We start from the raw sequence: 25539 nt of genomic DNA on the forward strand, positions 1-25539 counted from the left end.
TGAATAGTCCACACGTATTAAAGTTCACTTTTCCTGTTTGCCATTATCATGTATTTTAGAATAGCGATATCTTTAAATTTTTGCAGAATTATGTTTTGGTTTGTTTTAATCATAAGATGTTTACGATAATTTGGTTTTAGTTTATACATCACCTTTTCCATTAGTAATGATCATGAGTTACTTCATCTACTTAGCCATGACAACAAACTTAATGGACCAAGTCATCATACATTTCTGAGATATTTTCATCACCTTGTACCAAAATCCTAAAATTCATCTGCTATGTGCATCACATGTAAGTTTGTTTGATCAAACTTAGAAAGATTATGAAAAATACAATGTGATAGTATTGCCATAAAACTTAATCTAAGCGTTTAATAGGAGACCGTTTATGTTCTGCAAGGTTTTCATTTTTGTTGATAATAATTTTATTGCTTACATGGCCTCCATAGTATCTACAAGGAAAAAGTAGTGGTCCTGGCTCATAGCTAGATAGGATTACTGGTCAAATCTTTACTCAGCAAAAATGGTTTCTGTCATTGGGTATCACAAAAAAGGACAATAGGAATATTTTATATGCTAAAACAAAATGGCTTTTGCTATCTGGCCGTCTTTTCTAGTCCCTCTTTTACAACATTCTCATTCATTTTGACACCTCTTTACTCTCCTCTGTAACTTTGTACTCCCCCAACTCTCATCCCCAACTTTTGGCATGATCGTGACAGCCTCCAGCTTCTATGAGGTTAAGTTCTAACCTAACTTCCATTGACTTGCGTGATCATTTGACTTCTATCCCCGTTCACACTTGCTTCAGAAATCCACACCCATCTGGATGCTATGAGATCCATCATCTGACACTTGTCACTGCCTCACTGTCTTCTGCATCATTAATTTTCCCTCACCACTAGCTCATCACCATCCTCATACTGACATTCTCTACATCACTCTACATAAAAAACAAAAACAAAAACAAAAACCCTCCCATGTGGGCTTCCTTGGTGGTGCAGTGGTTGAGAGTCCACCTGCCGATGCAGGGGACACGGGTTCTCTCCCCAGTCCGGGAAGATCCCACATGCCGCGGAGCGGCTGGGCCCGTGAGCCATGGCCGCTGAGCCTGCGCGTCCGGAGCCTGTGCTCCGCAGCGGGAGAGGCCACAACAGTGAGAGGGCCGCGTACCGCAAAAAAAAAAAAAAAAAAAAAAAAAAAAAAAAAAAAAAAAAAACCCTCCCGTGATGCCCCAGCCACCTCCGCATGCTGTCCCATTTCTCTGATCCTTTTTACAGCAAAACGCCTCAGAGAATCGTCTGCTCTTGACTCCTCCAATTCATCCATCTTCATTCTCTCTTATACCCACGTTCAGGGGGCATTTGCCTTCACCACTCCTCAAAAGAAGCTCTGGTCAAAGACTCTAAGCACCCATTCTTCGGCGAACATCATGGTCAATTCCTAATTCTCATCTGACCAACCAGCAACTTTTAACAAGTTCACCTCTCCCTTCTTTTTGAAATGGCTCTTTCATGAGGCTTCCATACCCCATTCTCTCTGGATCTTCTACTGCATGGACTGGTCTTGCTCAGTCTTCTTCACTGGTTTCTTCTTATTTGAGGAGGGGGTAGTGTGACTATTCCACCCCCGTTCAGGCAATAAGGTGGCAGCATTCCTATAGGAATTTAAAAACAGTAATAAAACTGACTAAAGTTTAGCCTGCTTGATTATTATTTTTACCACGCACTGGCAATTCTAAATAATGTCAAAGATAAAGTGCTTTGCCCTGCTGGAGTGGACTGCTCACAGCATCCCCTCCTTTGATGTGTCCTGTGTAAGCGTGTATCCTGGGTTCAGTCATGTACCCTCATGTATCCTCTAGGTGATATTATTCAATCTCATCTCAAGGACTTAAATGAGCATCTATATGTTGACCTCTTCCTTCCTTCCTCCCTCCCTCCCTCCTTCCCTTCCTTCCTACATCTCCTTCTCCTTTACCTTCTCTCTTTCCCTCGCCCTCTCCTCTCTGCCCCCACTGCCACACTTACCTCCTTGACACCTTTACTTAGGTATATAAACAAAGCATCTAAAACCAAACATTTTCCAAATTACTGATTCCAAACCTTCTCCTCGCTCCCAACTTGTTCCACCTGCACTTTTCCTCATCTCAGTAAACAGGCTCTCCATTCCTCTAATTTCTTGGGCAAAAAACATTGGAATCATCTTTGATCCGTCTTCTTCTGTCACTTTCCTCATCAGACCCATCAGCAAGTTCTATCTACTCCTTCTATGAAGTATGTACCATCCCTCTACTGCCTCTTTCACCATCATCTCTCACAATATCACCAGGGCCTTATTTTACTTCTCTGTGTAATTTTATGCTGTGCCTCAAACCTCTGGAAAGTTCTTTTCCTTTGGTCACTGTTTTACCGATCACTCCAGGGTCTTGTGCCTACCTCTTTGTTCTCCATCATCATCTTTTGTATTCTTTCAGTAATCTTCAAGCCACTTGCTTCTTAATTTTCCTTCCTTAGGGTTCTGTCCTCAGCTGTCCTCTTCTGTATGCTATGTGTTCTTCCTTAGGAGTGCCATCTACTCACTAGTATTAGTTATGACTTCTTCCAAATGATTTTCAACTCAGACTTCTCTTCCAGAATCTAGTTTCAGAAACTTAAATGTTTACTCATCAGCTCTCCTCTAATTCATGTCCAAAATTGAGCTCATCTTCTTTTCTCTTACCCCAATCTTGGATGTTTTAACATTCCTTTTCTCTCCAATAGAATCACTATTCTTCCTTTAATCCATGATTTCTTCTAGAAGGTAATAGATAGAAGTACAATGAATGTTCCAGTGTCCTTTTTTTTTTAAAAAAAACCAAACTCTTCCTCCTCCATTCCATCCCCTGCATAGCATCCCAAAGATGCAAATATGATCATGGCATCTCCTGCTTAAAACTCTCACTTTGCCCAGATCAAGGGACCCTTTGCAATACTTGCATCCAGACAAAGAAGAAAAAAATTGGCTGTGTCTCAGAAACCATTTTTTCTGCCACTAATACAGTCCAAAGAAACAATGTGCCAAATCTCATCAATCTGCTCATTAATGAATGATTTATTAAATAAACATTTCATGGGTATGCATAAGTATTGTCTTGAAAATTCATAGCAGGTTCCAATAGTACATTTTTCCTTCTTGGCTTCAGCCTAGTCTTTCTAATCTTCCTTTTCTGGGACTATGCATACTTTCACTAACTTTCCTTCTCCAGATTTATTTTACTTATGTTTGTATCCATCATTGCCCAGGTCAATTCTTGTAAGTATAATTTGGGCTATAGGATTATATAAATTTGACCTTTCCTAATGTGGTGAAATGTAGAAAACTCTGAACAGTAATAACCCGAGGATTATTTACATATAATTTAGGGAACTTCTCCATCTTAGGTTATTGATAAATTTATTTCAACAATTACAGTGTTGATAAAAAGAATTGATTTAGTCATCTGAGGATTTTCTTTTATGGCCATATATAACTCACAAAATAAATAAGCCTGCACATGGGAAGCAATCATTTCCCCCATATATATAACTGCATAGGATCATTTATTATAAGTAGTAGTGGTGCCTTCCATGTCGGCATATTTAAGACATTCAATATTTAGAAAGTGTAGTACAAAGATTGTATTTCCCTGTCTTGCATGATCACCTGGAGGTGATGATAACAAGTTTCACTTCATCCTTACTTTGTGAGGCAAGCAGAACAGACCACTTTATCCTCACTTTATAATAGGAAGACTGGCTCCAAAATGCAAATAGATCAGTTTAAATCTACATGGATTGAAGCAGAGTTTTAATTCCTATTTTTTTTTACCTTTCCCACTTAACTTGGCTTTGTGAAAGTTCTAACATACTGTCTTCGGTTCATTAGGGATTGCTTTGGAGAAAAAAAATAAATGTTTTGTGCTTTGATGATGTTCTCAGTAGGTCATATGATTTAGGTGACTGCAGTGTAAGGAATAGTCTAGAAAATTACTTGACCCAATGTTTGTGTATAAATGGAGATTTTTTGATTTTTGGAGAATGCCACATTTGCAGACCTGTATTCTGAGATTTGACTTCTGGTTGAGTTTTTCTCTTAATATTATACTGATGGTGGGAGTTTGGAATTGGGGAGGGGAGGATCCCTCTCTTGCTAGGGAAAACCTAGGGCTGACTTGTCCATCACCACAACTCCTTTGAGTTCATCTCCCTCATTATACCTTTTGTAAATGGCCAAACTACTGTGAACTGAACAGTCTTTACAATGTGGTTCACATACCACTTTTATTGCAGCATATGTAAAATTTGCTTAGGGATAAAAAAAAGAACTTACAAACTATGCTGCTTAGGAAACCAATGTTTAGTCTTGTTAACATTTGCTATTTCTAAAATATCTACACAAATAATAGTGATCTTTTAAAGGCTTAAAACACTTAACTGATGGACAGAGAGTCCATTACATATAACTATAATCTAAAATGTCAATACACCAAATTGATGTAGTCTCTTCTTTGAATAACTTCTGTTCAGCAGTGTGGACCAAGCCAGAGAAGAATCATCTGTGAACACATCTACTAATTACTCAGTACTAGATGCTTTATATATTTATTAACATTACTTCTTATTATCCCCTGAAATCTGGGTATTTTTGTTTCCATTTTCACATATAGGATCCTGAATTTCAGGGAAGCTAAGTAACTTGCTTCTTCAAGTGGTTAGAAAGTGGTGGAGCTGGGATTCAAGCCTGTGTGTATTTGTTTCTTAAGTGCATGGTTGTTTTTTTGTTTTTTGTTTTTTGTTTTTCCCTAGCACAAACATATACATAGGAGTAGTCAATATTCTTCAAATGAAATTGTTTTTGAACAACATAGGCTTCTAAGGGCCACTTAGCTATAGCAGAAGTGGGCTATTTTTATGTTACTGATGTCTTATCTTTTATCTTTGCTCAAAATTTCAAGCAAACAGAATGACTCTCAAACAGTTTTTTAAAAAATGACTATTATTTCAACACAGGGTTACTTTCTCTGGATCTCCACAGCCAGAGTGAATGATGGTTTCATGGATAATGGTTCCAAAGAAGCATGCCCAAGTAACTCATTGAATATGATTGAAGTAAAATCTTGGGAATGATGAAATCATTGCAGATTATCATTGCAGAGTCCAGAAAACATTTTTTTAAGTTGTGAAACTGAGTCAACTCTAGTATTGTTGCAGTAATTTTAAAACACTGCAGTCTTTGAGGGAAGCACCTATCATTACAGAAGTCTTTGAGGTGAAAGTGTGAGAGAAGTTGTAGAAATTTCTAAGAACCAAATAATGACTGAGACAAAGGAATGCAACTTCCCTTAGAGTAAACGATACCCTTGTAAGGGGTCTTTGATAGAGTTAAAGGAAATCGTGATAAAGATGCACTGCTGGCTAAACATTTATTTTCTTTTCTATTTTAAAAAATAACTTTGCAAGGCTTTTAACCTAATATGAGGCTATTCAGAAAACTTGGCAACTGTGGAGTAGAAAGTAAAGGATTAAAAACTAGCTATGAGATAGAAAACGAAGTGTTGAAATAAGTAGCCAGTGTTCCACATGTTCCTACTGGGTAGGCTAGGGATCCGTGTGTGGACAAGACGTGTCCCTGTGTTAATGGGAAACCTAGCCAAGCCAGCATAGTATGCTAAGGAATGAAAATCGTTTTAGACAATATAAAGAGAGATTGTCACACATCCTATAAGGACTCAAGTCTAGATAACTGGGCAACTGGTTGATAGATGGGAATGTGCTATTATCCCTAAATTATAAGAGAAGTTCAATCTTTTCCTTTCAAAATAATCAAATAAAATAGAATCTTATATGGAGAGATGTATTAGGCATTAGTAAATTTAAGAAAAAATATTTCAGTAACAGCACTTTAAAATGTGAGACGTTAAGAAGATGGATGAGTAATTTATTGAAACTAATTGATATCAGGAACTTATTAGATTCTTTTGAGGTCCCATTACACTGAGGTCATAGATGATTCAAGAAGCAGAAAGAAGTGATCACACATTCCTGGCCGGGAGGCCCCAGGAGATACTACTGCCTTACTATATAAAAATAACTTCTGGGTAAAACCAGACAGGGCAGGGCAAAGGAGCTTTACTTTTTCAGAAAGTAAAAAATTACAAATCCAGCCCCATTCAGGTAATTGACACTGGAGCATCCAATGCACTTCAATCTATTACTGCCTAGAAGAACTAATTTAAGAGAAAGCACTGCAGATCAACAATGATGATGTTGCTTGGTTACTCAAAACCATTTGGTAACATGCTGAGTTGCTTAGCTTTTTTAGAAGCACACTCTTTGTATCCACATAGGAAAAGGATGGAGAAGACCACTTGAAACCATTTTTAATTGCAAACTTGCTTCAACTGGAAACAGGCTTCTCTTTTGCAACACACAAGCAAGTCCAGAGGTTTTTATTAAAATGTGAACTACCACGGTAGTAATAAATGTTGAATTTGATGTGTTCTTCTAAATATTGATCTTGTTATGGTGAATCTGCTTTGAAGGGGTTTGAGCTGTTTTTTTAGGAGGTAGGAAACTCGAAGTTTTTAGGCTTCCTGGCCCAGGAGTCCTGGGGGCTGGCTGGAGGCACCCCTGTCCAGGGGAGAGTCCAGAGCTTTGGAATCAGACTCACTCAGTTGAAATCCTACCTTCTGCCACTCTGTGCCTTTGGACAAACATCTGAGCTTTGATATCTCATCTCTTCCGTAAAAGCAATGGCTTTTCTGTGACAGATTTACTGTGAGGATGGAGTAAGGAAATGCATGTTACGTGCTTAGCACCTAACAGGTTTCCAACAAGTATTCACTTATTATTTTGAAACTAGAGAGCTGCAAGTATCTTCTCTGTATTCCCAGTCTGTAAGATACCTTTTACAATGAGTCACAGAGCTGAGGTAGAGAGAGGAGGGACTTCAAAAAAGGGGAGGAGGAGCTAGAAGGGCTGTTGAAATTTGTGGATTCTCTTTCAGAATTTGGTCTTATTCTCCAATTATAAAATAAGAATAGGCATATATATATATATATATATATATTTAATGGATGAAAGTAAAGTGGAACTCAAAATGTTATCTAGGACCTAGGACTACAGAAAATGTTTTTCTTTATTACTTTAGACCAATTAGCTTAATATTTACTCTGTTTGGTGGTGTATTTTTTATTTTATGTGCTAAACATTTTACTAAAAATAGTGATGCACTTGATTATTTAATGCATTAACAAATCAATGGGAGGGGTTGAGACATGGAAGTTTTGTAAGCAAATACTATCTTAGTACTATACTTAGCAACTTAAACATTCAACCATTATTTTAAAAATTCCAGCTTCCACTGAACTTGTGCCAAACGCTTCCCAGATTTGCTGATAAGAATATAAAAAGCACGGGGCTGCTGCAATAATCAAGTGCAGATTAGATTAGATTTATTCCCAAATGACAGCAATCTTAAACTTAGAATTCTCTGTTTGTGTATCTAGACTGCTTTAAAAAATTAAAAATTCCAGATCTTGCCCTGATCATTAGATTTGTATGGATTATATAGTTTTTTTAAAGTGTTATTCCAATTTGCAGGAAAAAAAAAAAATCAAGATTTGCCAGATAAGAACTTGATGACTTTTGAACTAAGATTGAATGCCTGAAAGTTATCAGTTAACTTACAGAATAAATATTATTCAAACAAGGGAAGGAAAAAAGGAGTAGTGAGGTGGACAAGCTTATGAGTAGGTGTGGCAGGACAAAAAAAGAGAGAGAGTGGTGAGAGCTTTCATTCTCATAATTAAAAGGAGTAACAACCCTAAAAATTTAGGTTTTTTTGTTTGTTTGTTTGCGGTACGCGGGCCTCTCACAGTTGTGACCTCTCCCGTTGCGGAGCACAGGCTCCGGACGCGCAGGCTCAGCGGCCATGGCTCACGGGCCCAGCCGCTCCGCGGCATGTGGGATCCTCCTGGACAGGGGCACGAACCCGTGTACCCTGCATCAGCAGGCGGACTCTCAACCACCGCGCCACCAGGGAAGCCCAAAATTTAGGTTTTAAGCATTGTCTCTGGAGATGTAACCATTTGGTTTGGGGTAAGGGAAAAGGTGATTAGCAGAACTCAGGTCAAATGAGAAAAAAGGGAAATGAGAAATAATTACAGAATCAGAAAGAAAGCCACTTTTAGGATTTAAAAAATATGGTTCAGTATATCATTGTGGTTAAGAGAGCTATTCCTGAATAAAGCTATATGGGTTCGAATCATAGCTCCGCCTCTTGCTTGAGGTGTCCTAACACATATAAAGAGCATCAGTCAGTACCTGGCACAAAGCAAATGCTGTAAAATGTTGGTGGTAGTGATGGTGATTGTGCTAATTAATATACTATTCCTCAGAAAATGCAGCAATTACTCCTACCTTGTGTTAATAAAAATAATTTGGTATCATTTTCAAATGTGTATCATCACAAAATTGACAGACTAGAGTAGAATACTGAATGAATTATCAGTGGTCTTATTTTTTTTTAATAAATTTATTTTATTTTTGGCTGCATTGCGTCTTCGTTGCTGCACGCAGGCTTTCTCTAGTTGCGGCAAGCAGGGGTTACTCTTCATTGCGGTGCGCAGGCTTCTCATTGCGATGTCTTCTCTTGTTGTGGAGCACGGGCTTTAGCCGGGCTGGCTTCAGTAGTTGTGGCACGTGGGCTCAGTAGTTGTGGCTTGCAGGCTCTACAGTGCAGGCTCAGTAGTTGTGGTGTATGGGCTTAGTTGCTCCACAGCATGTGGGATCTTCCCGGACCAGGGCTTGAACCCATGTCCCCTGTATTGGCAGGTGGGTTCTTAACCACTGCACCACCAGGGAAGTCCCAGTGGTCTTATTTTTAAAGAGTATTAAATAAGAAAGGTCAGGTGCTAGAGAACACAAGTTAGTAATCTAATTAAATCACCAGCAAAAGAGACAGATCATGTTAACAACAGTCAGATTTGTTATTACAGAGCAATTATTAAAGTGAAATATTGAAAGATGCTAAGTATCATTAGTAGGCTTTAAACATGTCATTTAACACAGGCAGAAAACTATAATCAGTTTATTTGATAAGTTAAAATGTCCTTTATTAAAATATTTATATCATTTGTATAAAGGAGGCACTATTGTTGAGGATCTAGAAAGAATTCTGTGGCATACTGCACGACATTCCTTTATAAAATTATTTGCACAAGTCACTCTCTTCGGAGTAGTCTCCAAGTGCCACATGATCTAATTTGTGAGATTAAATAACAGTTTTGGTTTTGAGATTTTGCACATTTCCTTAAATCACTATTAAATGTAAGGATTTCAATGTGGCACCAAACTATTATTTAGTTACATTTTATATTCAAAGAATGTAATCTTTTATGAAATATCAGAAATTTCACAGGACTAGTGAAAAGTTGCTTTCTTCCCTCTTCCTTCCCACCCCTCTGCACATGCACACACTTAGTTTTCTGGCCTTCACAAAGGTAGGAAAACCTTTATAAGCTTCTAAATACTGTGGTATTAAAACTGGACACATCCAAACTTTCAGACTTTTTTACCATACTGACCTGGGTTTCATTTCAGGCTCTGTCAGTTTCAAACTTCGGGACCTGGGGCAAGTGACCTTAACATCTTGGAGCCCCCAGGCTTCTGATTTTTAAAATAAAGATTAAGCATTGCCTCATGATTTTATTGTGAGGGTTACATGACTGTTTTTACACAAATAGTTTACCACAGTATCTGGCAGAGATACAAACTTAATAAGATGTCATTGTTTTCTTTTTATTTTCAGGAATCTTTAAAGAGTAGCAGTCATTTGGTCAAATTCACTTAGCTACTACTGATATCTATTTGAACAAGACTATTTAATACATTGAAGTGTGTGTGTGTGTGTGTGTGTGTGTGTGTGTGTGAAATGTTAAGTATTATTTGATAAAATGGAATTGTTTTTTGCTAGAAAAGAGGGGAAGAAATGGTTTTACACGTACACGTTTATTTATATATATATATATGTATATATATATATATATACACACACACATATATATGTAAGATGACTTCTCTGTTTTTGGTATAATTGAGGAAGCTTTGAATTTAGAGTTCTGAGGCTCTGGGAAGCTTTTATAAAATTCTCATCTTGAGATTCATCTGTTTCAGGATATAGGGTGTGGTTTAGTATTTTGAATAAAGGTATCCTAGGTGACTTTGATATGCCTCACTTTGTCCTAAGTTGAGAATCTCTTAAAATGAAAGCTCTCAAGGAACTCACAGTTTTTTGGGGAAATAGACATGAATCATATAAAAGTTATCACAATACATCAAAAGTACTGAGACATATGTATAAGCTAATTGTTAATGAAAGCACAGAGGAGGTGACACTTGCTTTAGGTATTGAGGGAAGAATGAGAGTTTAACAGGAGAAGAAAAAAGACATTCAAAATATAAAAGGAACAATATTGATCAAGGAATAAAGGTATGAGAGATTGCCAGGAGGAAGAAGTGGCCTTCTTGAGAGACATATTGATTGGACACGAATGTTGTGATTTTTTGGAAGTTATTCCTGAATTTATAAGCAAAGACTGATGACATATTCTTTTTTTCAAAACTAATTTAAGATATAGTTACAAGATAATTGTTTTTTGTTGTTGTTGTTGTTTGGGAAAGGGCACTGGGTATTTATTATGATTGTATTGTTTTTAAATAGTTCACCATCAAAGGCCAAATGTTTTGTATGTAGCAGGAAAAACAACTAGTGAAGGCAATAATAGTGCTTCGGTGTGCACTTCTATTTTAAAGGTTAATTATTTGTTTAATTAAAGCCCTCAGAATCAACCACAGATGCTATTGCCTAGAAATATTAGATAAACTTGAGTCTATTTAACAATGTAAGGATTGTGTGACGGCTTTTTTATCCTCTCAACGAGATACGGCCTTTTCTCATTTTAAAGACCATATCAGGGGCTTCCCTGGTGGCGCAGTGGTTGAGAGTCCGCCTGCTGATGCAGGGGACACGGGTTCGTGCCCCGGTCTGGGAAGATCCCACATGCCGTGGAGCAGCTGGGCCCGTGAGCCATGGCCGTTGAGCCTGCACGTCTGGAGCCTGTGCTCCGCGACGAGAGAGGCCACAACAGTGAGAGGCCCGCATACCGCAAAAAACAAACAAAAGACCATATCATATTTTCCCTTTATTTGGATTATTTTCTCTTATGGTTGTTGATTATTTATGTAGTTATATCTGTATTTTACAAATGAGGGAATCAGGGCTTAAAGAGGTCAAGTAATATACTGAAAATCCAGTGCTAGGGTCATGATGTTTACTCAAGCAATTTTAATTTCTTGAATGATAGCTCTTGAGATATTATGAGATATTAGATTGGAAAGACATGGAATTCCAGAGATTGTTGTGGAGGCTATCGAAATTGTCAGGAAAGAGATGATGACAGAAGAATAGAGAAACAGACGTGACAAGAGACTTTGTAAAATGGAATCAACGCCATGTGTTGAGTCAGTAGAGAAAGAATACAGTGTGGAAAGTGATTTCTGAAGTCTAGTTGTTTTTTATAGATTTCCCTACGACAGGGAACCCAAAGGAAGAATGGAGCTAGGTGAAACCTATGTTTTCTGTCTGGGGATAAGTTTAGCAAACAGCAAACATTGCCGGCACTTCTGCTCTGGAGCTCACCTAAAAGATCAGAATAAAGATGTGGATTTATTGATGACTTGGACATATTCTTCAGGTTTCTTCAAGTGCTTGTTTTTTGCTTTGGTCTCTCACATCAGCTACCATATATTGAGTATTTTTTTTTTCTTTTTTTTGGTACCTTGACAGAGAAGTAAAAGTATGCTCATAGTTTATGTAATGTGCCATTGTCATTACAACATGTAGGCTTGGCCAAATAACCAAGTGGGAAAAATCAGAATGAGCCTTTCTTGTTTCCATATTTTATCTGTATTATTAAATTCGCTGTGTGCTGCTGATTGAGAATTAGATCTAATCTTGCCACTCCCTGGGCTCATTTTTCCAGCCACTAAGATGTAAGGTGTGCCAGAGATTCACCTGAGTTCTGCCTGAGGCTTATCTCTTTGAAAGCCAAATTTTGGGTTCTTGTGATACTGGCTGACACTGCAGAGCTGAACATGGCATGCTGATTACCTTTCACTCTGATGTCCTCTGCAGAAACTGCCTCTTTGGGAGCCAGGACCTGTGAGGATGATCTTACAGAGCAGCAGTTGAGAGCGACCTCAGGTAATTGGTCTTATTCTTGTCTGTCTTGAATGAGCTACATTTGTTACTCTCATAATTTATGTAATGAACTATCTCTGGAACTGCTCTAATTAGAACTGATCAGATCCCTCATACAAATAATTTAAATCCTATATAGAATATATCAATATTATATATAATAAATTAAATATTGGCTTGGCCAAAAAGTTTGTTCAGATTTTCTGCAAGAGCGGACGAAAACCCAAACAAACCTTTTGGCCAACCCAGTATATAATAAATAAATTAAATCAAATGTAGCCAATATTTGGATGCATATGTAAAGCAATTTCTTAAAGAACAGGTAACTTACGCTGGATAATTTCTCACATCTACATTTACACACAATGAAGTTTTACCTAAATGGTCAGTTTTACACAATGTATAAGTCAATAAGCTGGGTATTATTTTTCCCCAAGTCAAACAACCTGGATGGTGGAGTTAGTTTTGGTAATTGATGAGTTGATTGGATTTTTACTGCCCTGTCAATACAATCACTAGTTCCTGTGCTTTGCGTGCTTACGTGTGTGGTAAAAGATGGAGACGCTGCCTTCTTAGCAGCATTATATTCAGATAATTTAAGGAGAATTTCACCCATGTTGCTACAACACACCTCATTTATTTCTGCTGTATAAACATGATTCCGGTTTCCAGATTTATACAGTTGGAATAATAATGTGTTATACAGAATAACAAAAACATGATTATAAAAAGTCCTTCAGGGGCTTCCCTGGTGGCGCAGTGGTTGAGAGTCCGCCTGCCGATGCAGGGGACACGGGTTCGTGCCCCGGTCCGGGAAGATCCCACATGCCGCAGAGCGGCTGGGCCCGTGAGCCATGGCCGCTGAGCCTGCGCGTCCGGAGCCTGTGCTCTGCAATGGGAGAGGTCACAGCAGTGAGAAGCCCGCGTACGGCAAAAAAAAAGAAAAAAAAAAAAAAAAGTCCTTCACATTCATAATGGGGTATTGAAATACTTTTAAAAAATTGCAAATGAAACCATTCCTCCAATATAAACTCAGGACTTCCCTCTTAAAAAAGTCTTCAAAGTTAAGTTTACCTTCACCTATGTGTGTCTCATGAATGCTTTTTTATTTATAAGTAATTATTTTTCATTTTATATATTATTTTTCCCTAGAAAACTAAAGAACATATTTAAGCTAAAGTAGCATAAACTCAGTTCTTCCTCCTCACTTCAAGCCAATCAAAAAATTGCATTAATGACTAGATTGAAAGTAATAGGGTAAAAATCAAGACCATGACAAAAATATTAGACTAAAAGGAGACCGCTCCCTCTCAATACATTTCTTTATTGTTTTGTAAATAAAAAAGACACCAAAATTTACATCTTCGGGCTTCCCTGGTGGCGCAGTGGTTGAAAGTCCACCTGCCGATGCAGGAGACACGGGTTCGTGCCCCGGTCCAGGAAGATCCCACATGCCGCAGAGTGGCTGGGCCCGTGAACCATGGCCGCTGAGCCTGCGCGTCCGGAGCTTGTGTTCTGCGATGGAAGAGGCCACAACAGTGAGAGGCCCGCATAACGCAAAAAACAAAAAACAAAACAAAACAAAATTTACATCTTCACTTCAACCTCTCTGAGAAGCTTTATATTTAGATATTCCCATGCCTTCTGAATATTTTCATAGGGATGTTCTACAGGGAAGTCAAATATAACATATTCCAAATTGAACTTCTCTTTTCTGCAAAACCATTTCTTCTCCTCTTTTAATTGATGACATCATACCATAGACCTAGTTACCCCAAGCAGGAAAACTAGGAATCACCAGTTTAACTCAAAATTGCCAGGAACTGTTGGGCATAGGTTATGAGTAAGGCAAATGAGTTCTCATTTTTAGACAATATTACTATACAAATAAATGTTATTTTCAGATTGCAACAAATGTGAAAAAAGAATTAAAAGAGGTAATGTGTAGAGCAGAGGTTCCCAAAGTGTGGGCCCCTTAAAAGCAGCATCAGCCCAATCTGGGAACTTGGAAGAATGCAGATTCTTAGGCCCCATCCCAGACTTACTGAATTAGAAACACTGAGGATGGGGTCCAGCAGTCTGTGGTTTAACAAGCCCTCCAGGTGACAGTGATTCCCACTAAAGTCTGAGGACCCCACCTGTGTGACAGGTGATGTACTACCTTAGAAGCAGTGGTCAGAGAAGTTCTCTGAGGAAATGCCAGGTGAGCTGAGTCCAAAATAATGAGAAGGACCCAATTAGGGGAAAGGCTTTACAGACAGAGGATGGGAAGAAGTTGGTGATAGTCCGTGAAGAGAAAGAAGGCTGACCTGGAGAGAGATGAGTGAGTGGGGAGGAGAACAATGTAAGATGACGTCATAAAGGTAGGCAAGGCCTGATTATTTCAACCACAGTAAGGGGTTGTTATGTATGTTATTTTAAGCAAAGTAGGAAGCCATGGCAGGCCTCAAACAGGAGAATAGCTCGATTTTATTATATTAAGGTATGCAGAATAAATTGTGGGAAAGCAAGAGCAAGTCTTCCCCAGTTTTGAGACCATTGCAAGATACAGGTAAGTGACTAAGGGTACTGGCAATGGAAATGTAAAGAAATAGATGGATTTACTGTATACCAAATACTTTGGAATTGGAATTAATGGGACTTGCCAATGGATTGTGTACATAAGAGAAGGAAAGAAAGAAGTAAGTGATGACTCTTGCTTTTTGTGAATGGTGGTAGCATTAACTGAGGTGGTGGAGACTGGGGAGAAACAAAGTGAAGTATGTTGAAGGGGGATTAAGAGCTCTGATTTGGGCATATTAAGTTTGATATGCCTTCCAGACATCCAAATGGAGATATAAAATTTAAAGCAATGGATCTAGATGAAATCATCTAGGGAAATCATTATTTTTCCTCAAATCAGACATTCTTTGTAGATAAGAGAATAGGGCTTAGGACAAATGCTGGAGACACTCCAATATTTAGATTTTTAATGGAGGAGGCCCCAGCAAAGGGGAATAAGGGGGAACTTTCAGAGGGGTACGACGAAAATCACAATAGTCTCATGCCAAGAAATTCAAGAAAGGGATGTTTTTCAAGGAGAAAGGAGTAGTAACATCTATTGAGCAAAGTTAAGTAAGATGCAAACAGAAAAGTGGCCATTGGATTTCACAGCATGGAAGTCATTGGTGGCTTTGAGAAGAGGAATGGATGTGAAGCCAGGCTGGAAAGGGTTGAATAATGAATGTGATTTAGTCGAGAGAGAAGATGTGAAGCAAAAACCAAACCAGACCAAAACCAAACCAAACCAAACAAATACTCCTTTTAGGTTTTATTGAAGGGGAATAGAGGAATGGGGTAGAGTCTGGACTTCTCCTTTTCTTCCCCATTTTGCTTCCCAAATGGAACTCAGTGTTCCAACTAACAAGTATTGCCTGCCTTCTATAATTCCAGGCACTAATCCTGGTGCTCCTGGCACAGTGACAAATAAGACAATCACTGTTTTCAATACATGTGTACCTATTAGAGAAAGTAGGTAATACGCAGATAATTTCCACATACTACGGGAAGTTGTTTGACACCAGTGCACAAGAAAAAGAAAAAGAAATTTATCCAGAAACATTACTCCTAGTTCAATATTCAGGGAAGATTTTTTTGAGAAATAAGCAATTAATAATGATACAGTTAGCATTTTTTTAATACTTATTTTGTGTTTTGCTCTGTGCTGACTGATTTTTATACATTATAACAAATCCATGAGGTGGGTATTATTAACTCCAGCTTTACGTATGATGAAACTGATATTTGCCAAGCTAGGCTTAAAGGAAAGATGGGAATTATACAGTGGAGAAAAGTTGTTCTAGATAAGAGAAAGAAACAGAGTGGTATGTCTTATAGGAAGGAAGAGGGCATTAACGACTATTGCGTGTGTCTAAACAGTGGTGCACAAAATGTGGTCCTTGGACCAAAAGCTTTAGCATCACCTGGGAACTTAGAGATGTAAATTCTCAGGCCTTACTCTAAACCTACCAAGTCAGAAGTTCTAGGGATAGAGCCCAGCAATCTGTGGTTTAACAAGTCTTCCAGGTGGTTCTGGTGCCGTAAAATTTGAGAACACTGTACTTGAGAGTTAAATGCTAGGTAGGAAGTGAAGAAAGATGAGACCAGATTGGTAGACAAGGACCGGCTATTCTTGCCCTGTACAGAAGATTGAGCTTTTTCTTTATGTGATGGCAGTCACTGAAAGATTTTAAGTAAAGAAGTCAAATTTAAGTAGATCATATAAAGGATACATTTGGAAGGAGTGGGAACTGGACAGGGAGACAATGAAGGGGCCCAGGAAGGAATTCTTGTAAGCCAAGTATCTAGAATAGATGCTCCATAAAAAAAACTACAGATGTTTGAGTCACTAACCTCTGCTTCCTCTTTACACGGGCTTAAAAAGCATGTGGTGTTTTCCTTAGAAGACTCAGAGGGTTTCCAAACCCAAGTATAATAAAGCAATGGGAACCAAGCAAAACTGGTGTTCAGATCAGAGGCATGTCACTGAAGCCGATTTGCTTCGAAATTATATAATTTTGTAGAATAAATTGATAGTGATTTTCCAATCATTTTTTATTATTCAAAGGAAAATAAGCTACTCATTCAAAAACTTTTCTTTTAAACATAGTTTATGTGTATGTGTAACTTATAAGATCATCATTTTAGTGTGATAAAAATGCTAGGGGAAGTTAACTGTACTGTACTTTTATAGTATATATGACTATAGTATTATTTTGTCTTCTTCCTATTATTTTGAAACGTTTTAAAATAAAAATGTTTTATCATTTATCTGAAAATTGGGAAGTTCTACTGTATCCTAATGTGCATTTAAGCATAACTACATTCATATCATAAAGTTTAACATGTGAATAGTATAGTTTTTATTTTCCATGAAGCAAAATAATAATTGAAATATATACAGTGTGAGTACAACAATATTATGAAATGCTATAATACTTTCATTATTATTAACATGTTAATAATTATTATTATTAACATGTAACATGTTGAAGAAATTTATTGATGAAAATGAAAACTGCTTTAGTATCTTTATTTGGGAATTTTATGTAATTTAGTATCCTTATTTTGGAATTTTACGTAATTTCCCTCAGTTCTAAGACATCCCTTTAATACATTTAATGTCATATGCTGTTTTCCTTCTTTCATAAAATTGTCTTCCTTTTTTCATAAGCATCTTACATTTTATGGCATTTTACAGTTGATGAAATGTGGTACTTGAAAATTATTCAATAGAATGTAGCCACCTCTTGCCCTTGACCCCAAATCCAACCTACATGGTTTTCTAGGAAAAGTGGTTTCTCCATATGAATACTCTTGACTCTGAAGCCTATTTATAAAATGAATGTCAAATTTATTTCAAAAACTCTCTTTAAGAATGAAAGTGACTTTTTACTTCTGACTTGTAGGAAACTTTATGGTGTACATAAGTTACCCTTTGATTCTTTTTTACGTGATTAAAAATTCGCCAAGTTCTATGGCTCCAAAGAGCCTACCTGTAATAAACAGCTTTCGCCTTCAAAACCACAAAACAGGTCTGAATTGCTGGAGCATTAGAGCTAATTGACTGCCTACTTCAAAGGAAGAACAAGAAAAGTGTGGGCAGTCACAGAAGCAGAGGCAGTGCCAGCAAATCCACCTCTGGAGGTTATGAGCTGTGGCTTGGAGGAGCCGTGCAAAGTTATGGCCTCAGAACTGCTGTTTGCGATTAAGTTGATGGGGAGAGTCTATCCCACAATCTCTCCCTGCTGCTGACACAGAGTCTTTGTTCACATTCAGATTTCTCAAACTGTTGCCAGGGTCAGGCTGAGGTCAGACACCACAGTGATGTATAGAAGAACTTGTCTGGGAATTTCTCTCACACTTAAGACACATACCAGAAACATGAAGAAGAGGATCCTGCAAAAACTGTCTGATGAGACGCAGATGATACTGTAGTTTTTCTTTTCGTACCTTCATAATCTTCGTTTTCTTCTCCTGACGCATAATGTTTTATGAACATGAGTTGGCGATAGCCCTTACAATTTTCTGTCCCCTCCAGATAAGGACATTCAGTAGCACTCTGATGCTTCATTTTCCAGCCCTGGGGGAGAGGTCCAGTAAATCTACTCCAAGAACTCTCGCATCCCTTCTGCCATGGGCCGTCCGTAGGTCGCGGGCCTGACTCTGGATGTCACGTCACGTGTGTGGACTTGGCGGGGACACAGCCTAATCTAGTCATGATCTCAGCCTCCCAGCTTCCCAAACTGAGCCAGGCCGCTGTCCCCACCCAGCCTGGGCCCCTGCTGGGAGGAGGGAGCCTGGGTTTGATCAGTGATTATCACCGACAGGTGAAAGCAGGCTACAGCCAGGAGGAGGGTTGATTCTTTCTTCTTCAAGTACAATTTCCACATGTATTGAAAGGGAAGCTGCCCCCAAACCCTCCGATGACCCACCCCTCCCCAAGGACCTCCCCTCTGCTTTTGTGCAGTGGCAAAGTGCAAATATGGAATCAAGAGATTTGTATGGTGCCTTTGAGGACTTAACAGTCGAAACAAACTCTGGTTTCAAATGTATTAAGCGTCCTTGTTTTTCCCCTTAGTTTTTTTTTGGAGTTTCCCCCATTGAGCCCAGAACTGGCCCCCCTCTGTTGTTTTCTGCTCTCATAGTTGTAGAGCATGGCTGGCAAGTGAGGCACTAAATAGCGATTTTTTCTTTTTTTTTTTTGGTGCTCAGCTGCTACATATGACAGTGGATATTTCATTCTGCTGTCAGAACGTTATTAAAAAAACATGGGGTGTGGAGAGGGCCATGATTTCCCCTTTCAATCACTATAGCATTTGCAATGAAAATTTTATGCAGTGTGTAATTTTCAGTTAATGCTTGACACTTAAAATGTCCGGAGCTGCGTTTTGTACGGTTCTTGAAGGGTTAATTGTATCATGTTCTCTGCATAAAAGCTCTGCTTATCAAAAGCAAATAGAAGAGTGTATGCAAATGGGTGTCGATGACCTTTTGCCTTTCCAGGGTTAATTTATATGGTCATTAAAGATTTTATGAAATTGAGTAGCCTGGTGCTTCTAATCCCATTTTACCTTCTTCTCCTAATTTATGTAATTCCTACCTGAACAGGGAAATATGATTTTTATTTTTTGTGCTGCAATGAGAACAGCATGCCATGCTGTGGGGAGTTGTGAGTCTGGTTATCTGGCATTACTCAGATTGCTAAAAATTCATTAAAATGCGACATCAGCACAGTGAGAGACAAATGATCGCAGGATGAAAGAGAACAGTGGGCCTTTCACGGATTAGTGCTACACAGACCCAGCATAGAGGCTAACTGCATAAACAGATTAATCCACCAGCAGCGGCATAGCTAAGATTTACAGAATAATTAAATAGGGTTGAGTTACTATGAGGATTTCCATGTAATCTAGCTGGTGTGAAACCCGTGAATGAGGTGTGGGGTGATGTGGTTGTCATAGAAGTATACCTTCTTCTGTCCTACGCCCTGTATAGCTCCCCCTATAGAAAAAATAAAATAAAATCCCAGTGTGACTGAAGTTTTGAGATCTTACTCTGACAAATTCCAAAGAATTCCTCTGGGGTCTAAGGGCTGAAAGGCAGGAGTAACACCTGTCTTACATTTAACCCATCATTATCACATTATTGAACTAAGAAATTTTTCTGAGAATTTGGTTCATTCTGCCATTTATTCAAGTCCATGCAGCAGTGGGTTCATGTAGCTTAGAAGGTTCTACTATTGAAATTACAAAATTGCCTCACATCCATTTTTCAATCTTTTCTATCTTAAACTGTACTTCTTTGAAAAGATTTCTTTTTAATTTAGTACAGGCACATTTTCTCAGTGGATATAAAAGAAGTTGCTTGAGATTAAAAAATAACAAAACAAAACCTGCATTGGTATAGCCAGCAGGTTCTAATAGTGACTTTTAATAAATTCATGCTCTTTTTTGAGAATGAATGTCTGCAAATGATTCATAAATAACAAAGTTCTTAAATGGTCACATAGTTTATTTTCATGTGTGTTTTTCTAGGGTTTTCCATCCAACTGACTGGTCTGTCTTTCTTAACAGAAGAACAAAGTGAGGAGACAGAAGGAGCTATTAAACCTACAGCCGGGGCTGAGGATGATGAGAAAGACACAAGTGAAAGAGACAATAATGAAAGCAAAAACTCTAATAAAGACTCTGGTAAGATGCTAGAATCTTTCACCTTTCCTTCCCCCACCTCCATTCCCTGCAATCTGCTCTTCCTTCACTGCCCCCCCCAAAGCTTATTAAAAGCTTTTATTCATTTTAAACTGTCTGAACATTCCCACTACTATTCATTGCATGTGCATTTTGCATGTGATTTCTATCAGTAGCCTCCCATTGACCTATTTTTAATCATAACCATCTGACAGAATAGATGTGGATAAGTTGAAGAATATTGCAGGACGACCAGCGAGATTATTTTTTAATCAAATCAGTTTGTGTGCTTGTAATTTTTTAAGCGCCTTTCATTAATCTTAGCTATACTTGTGATTCCTCTGATGGCATATTAATTTTTCATAAGCACAGGATTAGATATCACTTGAACTTTTTCATTCAATCACATGTGTTCCCCCCCTCCCCAAACCACATAACCTTAAAAATAAATGTTATTTTTCCTTGCTTTTTTACAACTTACACTCAGGAATTTGCCCTTTTTAAGGGCATCTATTTGAGGCATTTCAAACAAAATCCAGTGAAAAAGTTTACAGATGATTCAGCCTAAGAAGAGGAAATATCATTGAGAAGGGATTAGGTGCTGGGTAATTTTGATCTTCTAGAATAGACAAATCCCAGTAATGAAAGCTACTGTCTTTGAAAACAAACCTTCGTGTCATGACATTTACTTGTGCACAAACAAACCCTAGGCCAGCATCTGGTGTGGATACCTAAGGCTTTTTCTGTGTTTGATTTGGCAAATATATGACTTCATCCATGCTTTGTATGTATGAGATGGAAATCTATGGTCCCAATGAATATTACATTGGCTACTTTTGCTGCACGCTATACCTAGTTTTATTATGTTGGACTCATTGAAGCAGAAGAAGTGCTGAAACGGGTTCAAGCCTATTAGTTTCAGGTAGTCATCTATCTTTTCCTTGAATTCCAATGACAGCCGCATCTAAAGAAGCTTGTTTTCTCTGTGAAGACATTGGGTTGGGCAGAAAATATCATTTTCACTTGCAAGTTTATTTAAACCTGAATTATCCCATATTTGTGATTCAGTCTTTGCATATCTAAGTTTTCCATTCCCTTCAAAAATTGTTTGAAGGGCCTCCCTGATACCCACCCCACACCGTTCAATGCTGAATTTGTCTCTGGAGTCCAGTGAGAAGAGTGCCATTTAAATTTGGGTCTAGGATATAGTGGCTAACATATGATTCTAATTTGATTTAAACAAAGAAGATCTAAGGTTGGTTTTGAGCCTAAAGCAATGTAAAAAAAAAAAAAAAAGATGCCCTAGCTGTATATTAATACAGTTCCTGAGGTCACTGACAAGGAATTTGAAGTACCTTGTGATCAGTTAAGGTCAAGGGTAGTACCATCTAAGCTTCATTTGAAAAGAACTGGCAATAGCAAGGAAGTCAGTTTAGGTCTAGGATGGACCTCATCAAGGCTAGCTGATGGACTGCTTCAGGGAGGGCAGGATTCTGCTACCTTCAGTGGTGATTTTCTCACAGTGGTGCTAAAAGAGATTGCAGACCATACACCCACCCAACCCCATTCTTCAGAAGAATGTGTAAAACACACAGGACATTGGTGTTCGTTGAGTGTTCACGTAATACATAGGAATGTGACATTGTGCTTGGCTTTAAGTAACTAATACCTTGTAAAGGATGCATTGTGGGAATCTCTTGAAAATGGCTCCAGTCTCACCAATGAGGCAAGAGTCTTACTTGGAACATACCACAGATGCAAGGGCTCTATCTCCACCAGCCCAGTTTACTGCTCTACATAAATAATGGGCTCAATCACTCCTTAACGGCCTGATGAGTTATTGTCTTTTCTTGGGCATCTAATTGTACCATCTAGACAGGACTCGGCATGTGAGAGGATACAGACCATTGGATAATGATAGTTTTCTAAAACACATTTTTATCCCTGCAGAAATGCCTCCCCAACTACATCTGTAGGGATAAAAATGGGCTTTCGTACCAACTCAGAGCAATTACTGAGATGCTAATATTTAGCCTTGAAACCTCTCAGACACCAAGACAGTTATTACTGACAACTAACATGAACTTTTAACAAAGTTTTCTGCTTTCTACATTGAATCTGATTAGGTGAAAAAATTATTACGTGGATTTTTTTCCTTGTAAGTATTTCTAATGACTGAATGAGCACTTATGTATATATTGGTTTTCTTCCTGATGTCAGTTATAAATGTCAAAAGTACTGGCAAATTTATAAGTTAATCACTATCTTAATGTGTTAGATGGGAAAATAGTGTGACCCCACTTTAACACAGAATTTTTTAGACAGGAAGGAATTAACACATGTTAGGAAGATGATGTTTGTATAAGCTGTTGTACTGTGTTGCTGACATTAATCTCTAGGACTAGAGCTTTCAAAATGAGACTTGGCAATATGCAAGTTATATTTGTTGAATATTCATTCATAATAGAAAAGCCTCCTAATGCCTCATTTATATTGTCATTTAAATCTAGTGCCACTTTAGATTAATTATAATCCAAATTATAGCTCTGTGCACTACAAGAATTAATATAGAGTTTATCCAGATTAATATATTTGCATTGAAAATGTAATATGTCTCTGCCACGGCTAAGGGGACCACTTTTTAATAAGGGAGTAAACATGAGGAAAGATGGAAATTAACCTTCATTATTGCAATTAAAATCATCCTTTCATTCTAGTCTCATTAGAAAAAATACTGTACTGGTAATTATAATTTAGGCTTATTTGGAGTTGAATACCATCTTCTGTTATATCCAAGTTTTATAGTATTCAAACTTTACCAGATACATTGATTCATAAATAATAACTCAGCATTTTGTTATTTTTTTCAAGATTTGCTTTGAGTACACATGTGTTATTGGATTTTCCTCACTTGCTTTTTTTTTTTTTTCCTCACTTGTTATGAATATAAACCATTTTACAACCTTCTGTATTTTAGGGATTGAAAATTTATTAAGTAGGCAGCATCTGAATTGAAATGAATTATGTCATTTTTATATTAGTAATCTCATGCAAGTTAAATAATCCCATAACTGACAGATAATCATGGGCTCATTTATTTGGCAGTCCTTATTTGTAATTAGGCTTCATGTTTTAGTTAAAAATGCATTAAAATTACATTTTTTTTTTGAGGATAGTGTGATGGCCTTAATAACACAAAATGAATTACGATCTCATTTCAAAATTTTGTCTAAGGTAACAAACAGTGTTTATTTCAAGTAAAGTTGTAACCATAAACTATGAATAATCAGACAACTTAAAACCTTCCTAAAATTAATTGGCCTTTACTTAATATAAGATATTTCTAAGATAAAACAATTCAGAGAAAGACCCCAGAGTTGATTTCTTATAATTTACCAGGGAGGCCATAATACCTGAGATGGTACCCCTTTGAGTAGAAGAGGCATGCATGCATAAAATATAATGTCCCTCATTTTTGCAAGTAATCCTGGTGGCCTGTTTTATCTTCAAGAGTCTGTTTTTGTCATATGTTATTGCATCTTAGCATTCTCTGCTGTTGCTGCTGCTTCTTATCAGTGACACACATTTCTGGGGTGCCTAGCTTGAGTTAGGGGGTCTAGACTTTATTTATAACTTCTTCTCAGTTTAAAATAAGATGGTCTTTAGGAAGTTCCTAGCTTACATTAAGATCATGGTTTAATTAACTAAGTTAATTAACAAAAAAATCTCGAAGCTGACCCATATATTGGGTGGAATACTATATCCCACAGTTATTTCGATGGCTATGAAATAATGACCCTAAAATTTAACTCTTCATGCAGCATGAATATCCCTAAATTCAAAAGCAATTATATTCTTGATGATATTAATGTACATAAAAATAATATGGATTAATTATATCAAATATGTATACCAGTGTAAAGTCTTAGTAAAATGTTTCAAACCTTGAAATCAATGTTCTTTTGACCTTTATAGTACTACTATTAGAAGATATATGCTTATAAAAATAAGGCCACACTTATACATTGAATAGATTCAGAAGTTTCTGGAAGGTTTATTCTGTTTTTGATGTTCCTAAGGCCTGCAAGCAACAAGAGTTGTGGAAATTCTCATTTACCTTGTGTGTGACAGTATTTGATACCATAGGGAACTGGACCAATTTATTATTTGGTCATATCTGATTCTCTCATGTACACAAAAGAATGATAGGGGAATATGACATAGTATTATTTTCTTAAGGAAGCATATTCTTACTCACTATTGGGAAACTTTTGAAGAAAAATCTTCCAGTCTCACAGGAAAAAAGCAGCTGATAGACATTTGCTGACTTAAATGACAATCATTTTCTACAACTTGATCTGACACCTGAATCAGTAAATTTTATTTGCAAACTTTATATATCATATTGTTTTCTTAAGTGTTTATTTTTAACACTTTAAAAATGATAACACAAAATATATTCTGCTTTGAGAATTTTGCTTTAGATGAAAGACATCTTTTTGATACCAGAATTAATTATGAAATAAACATTCTTGTTTTTGACATATCTTTGGATATCAAATACTTGGATCTTGTTTAATAAATGTAATAAAATTCTTTAGTCTATCTCAGATTTAAGTTCATCCAAATTCGATAAATTGTTTTTTCAAATATCTAGAAAGAATCTAAGTTTCTCTAAGGTATCTGTATATATAGGACAAATGTACCAATTCAAATAAAATCTAGTGTTTGTAAATCTAGAAATCAGTAGCAGTGCAATTGGTTTGGAAATGTAACACTAATTCTGTACCTACCGCAAACCCCAAGGGAATAAATTATTGTCATTATGTCATTTAAATTCTAGTTTAATTTTGGTCTCCTCAGAGTCAGATTTACTTTTAAATTTCTTTCAGAGTTTGGGATTCCTAAAATTATTTATATGGTACAAAACATGCATCTCCATCCAGGAGAGGAAAAGAATGTATTTTTTGGTTCATTTTTACTTTGTTTCCATAACATCCTTGACCTTATTTTTAAATTAAAACTG

General features: G+C 37.3%; 1 protein-coding gene across 2 annotated transcripts in view; it reads left to right on the forward strand.

Annotated features, from left to right (window-relative positions):
• Positions 1-25539, forward strand: part of ZFHX4 (zinc finger homeobox 4) — a 158922-nt gene that overhangs the window by 114122 nt on the left and 19261 nt on the right. For both annotated transcript variants that reach the window (XM_060128016.1, XM_060128017.1), the window contains exons 4-5: positions 12220-12288; positions 20400-20516. In XM_060128016.1, coding sequence (XP_059983999.1) covers positions 12220-12288; positions 20400-20516 — 186 coding nt within the window. The remainder of the gene's footprint in view (positions 1-12219; positions 12289-20399; positions 20517-25539) is intronic.

This window comes from Lagenorhynchus albirostris, chromosome 17 (assembly GCF_949774975.1).
Source record: "Lagenorhynchus albirostris chromosome 17, mLagAlb1.1, whole genome shotgun sequence".
Lineage (NCBI taxonomy): Eukaryota > Metazoa > Chordata > Mammalia > Artiodactyla > Delphinidae > Lagenorhynchus > Lagenorhynchus albirostris.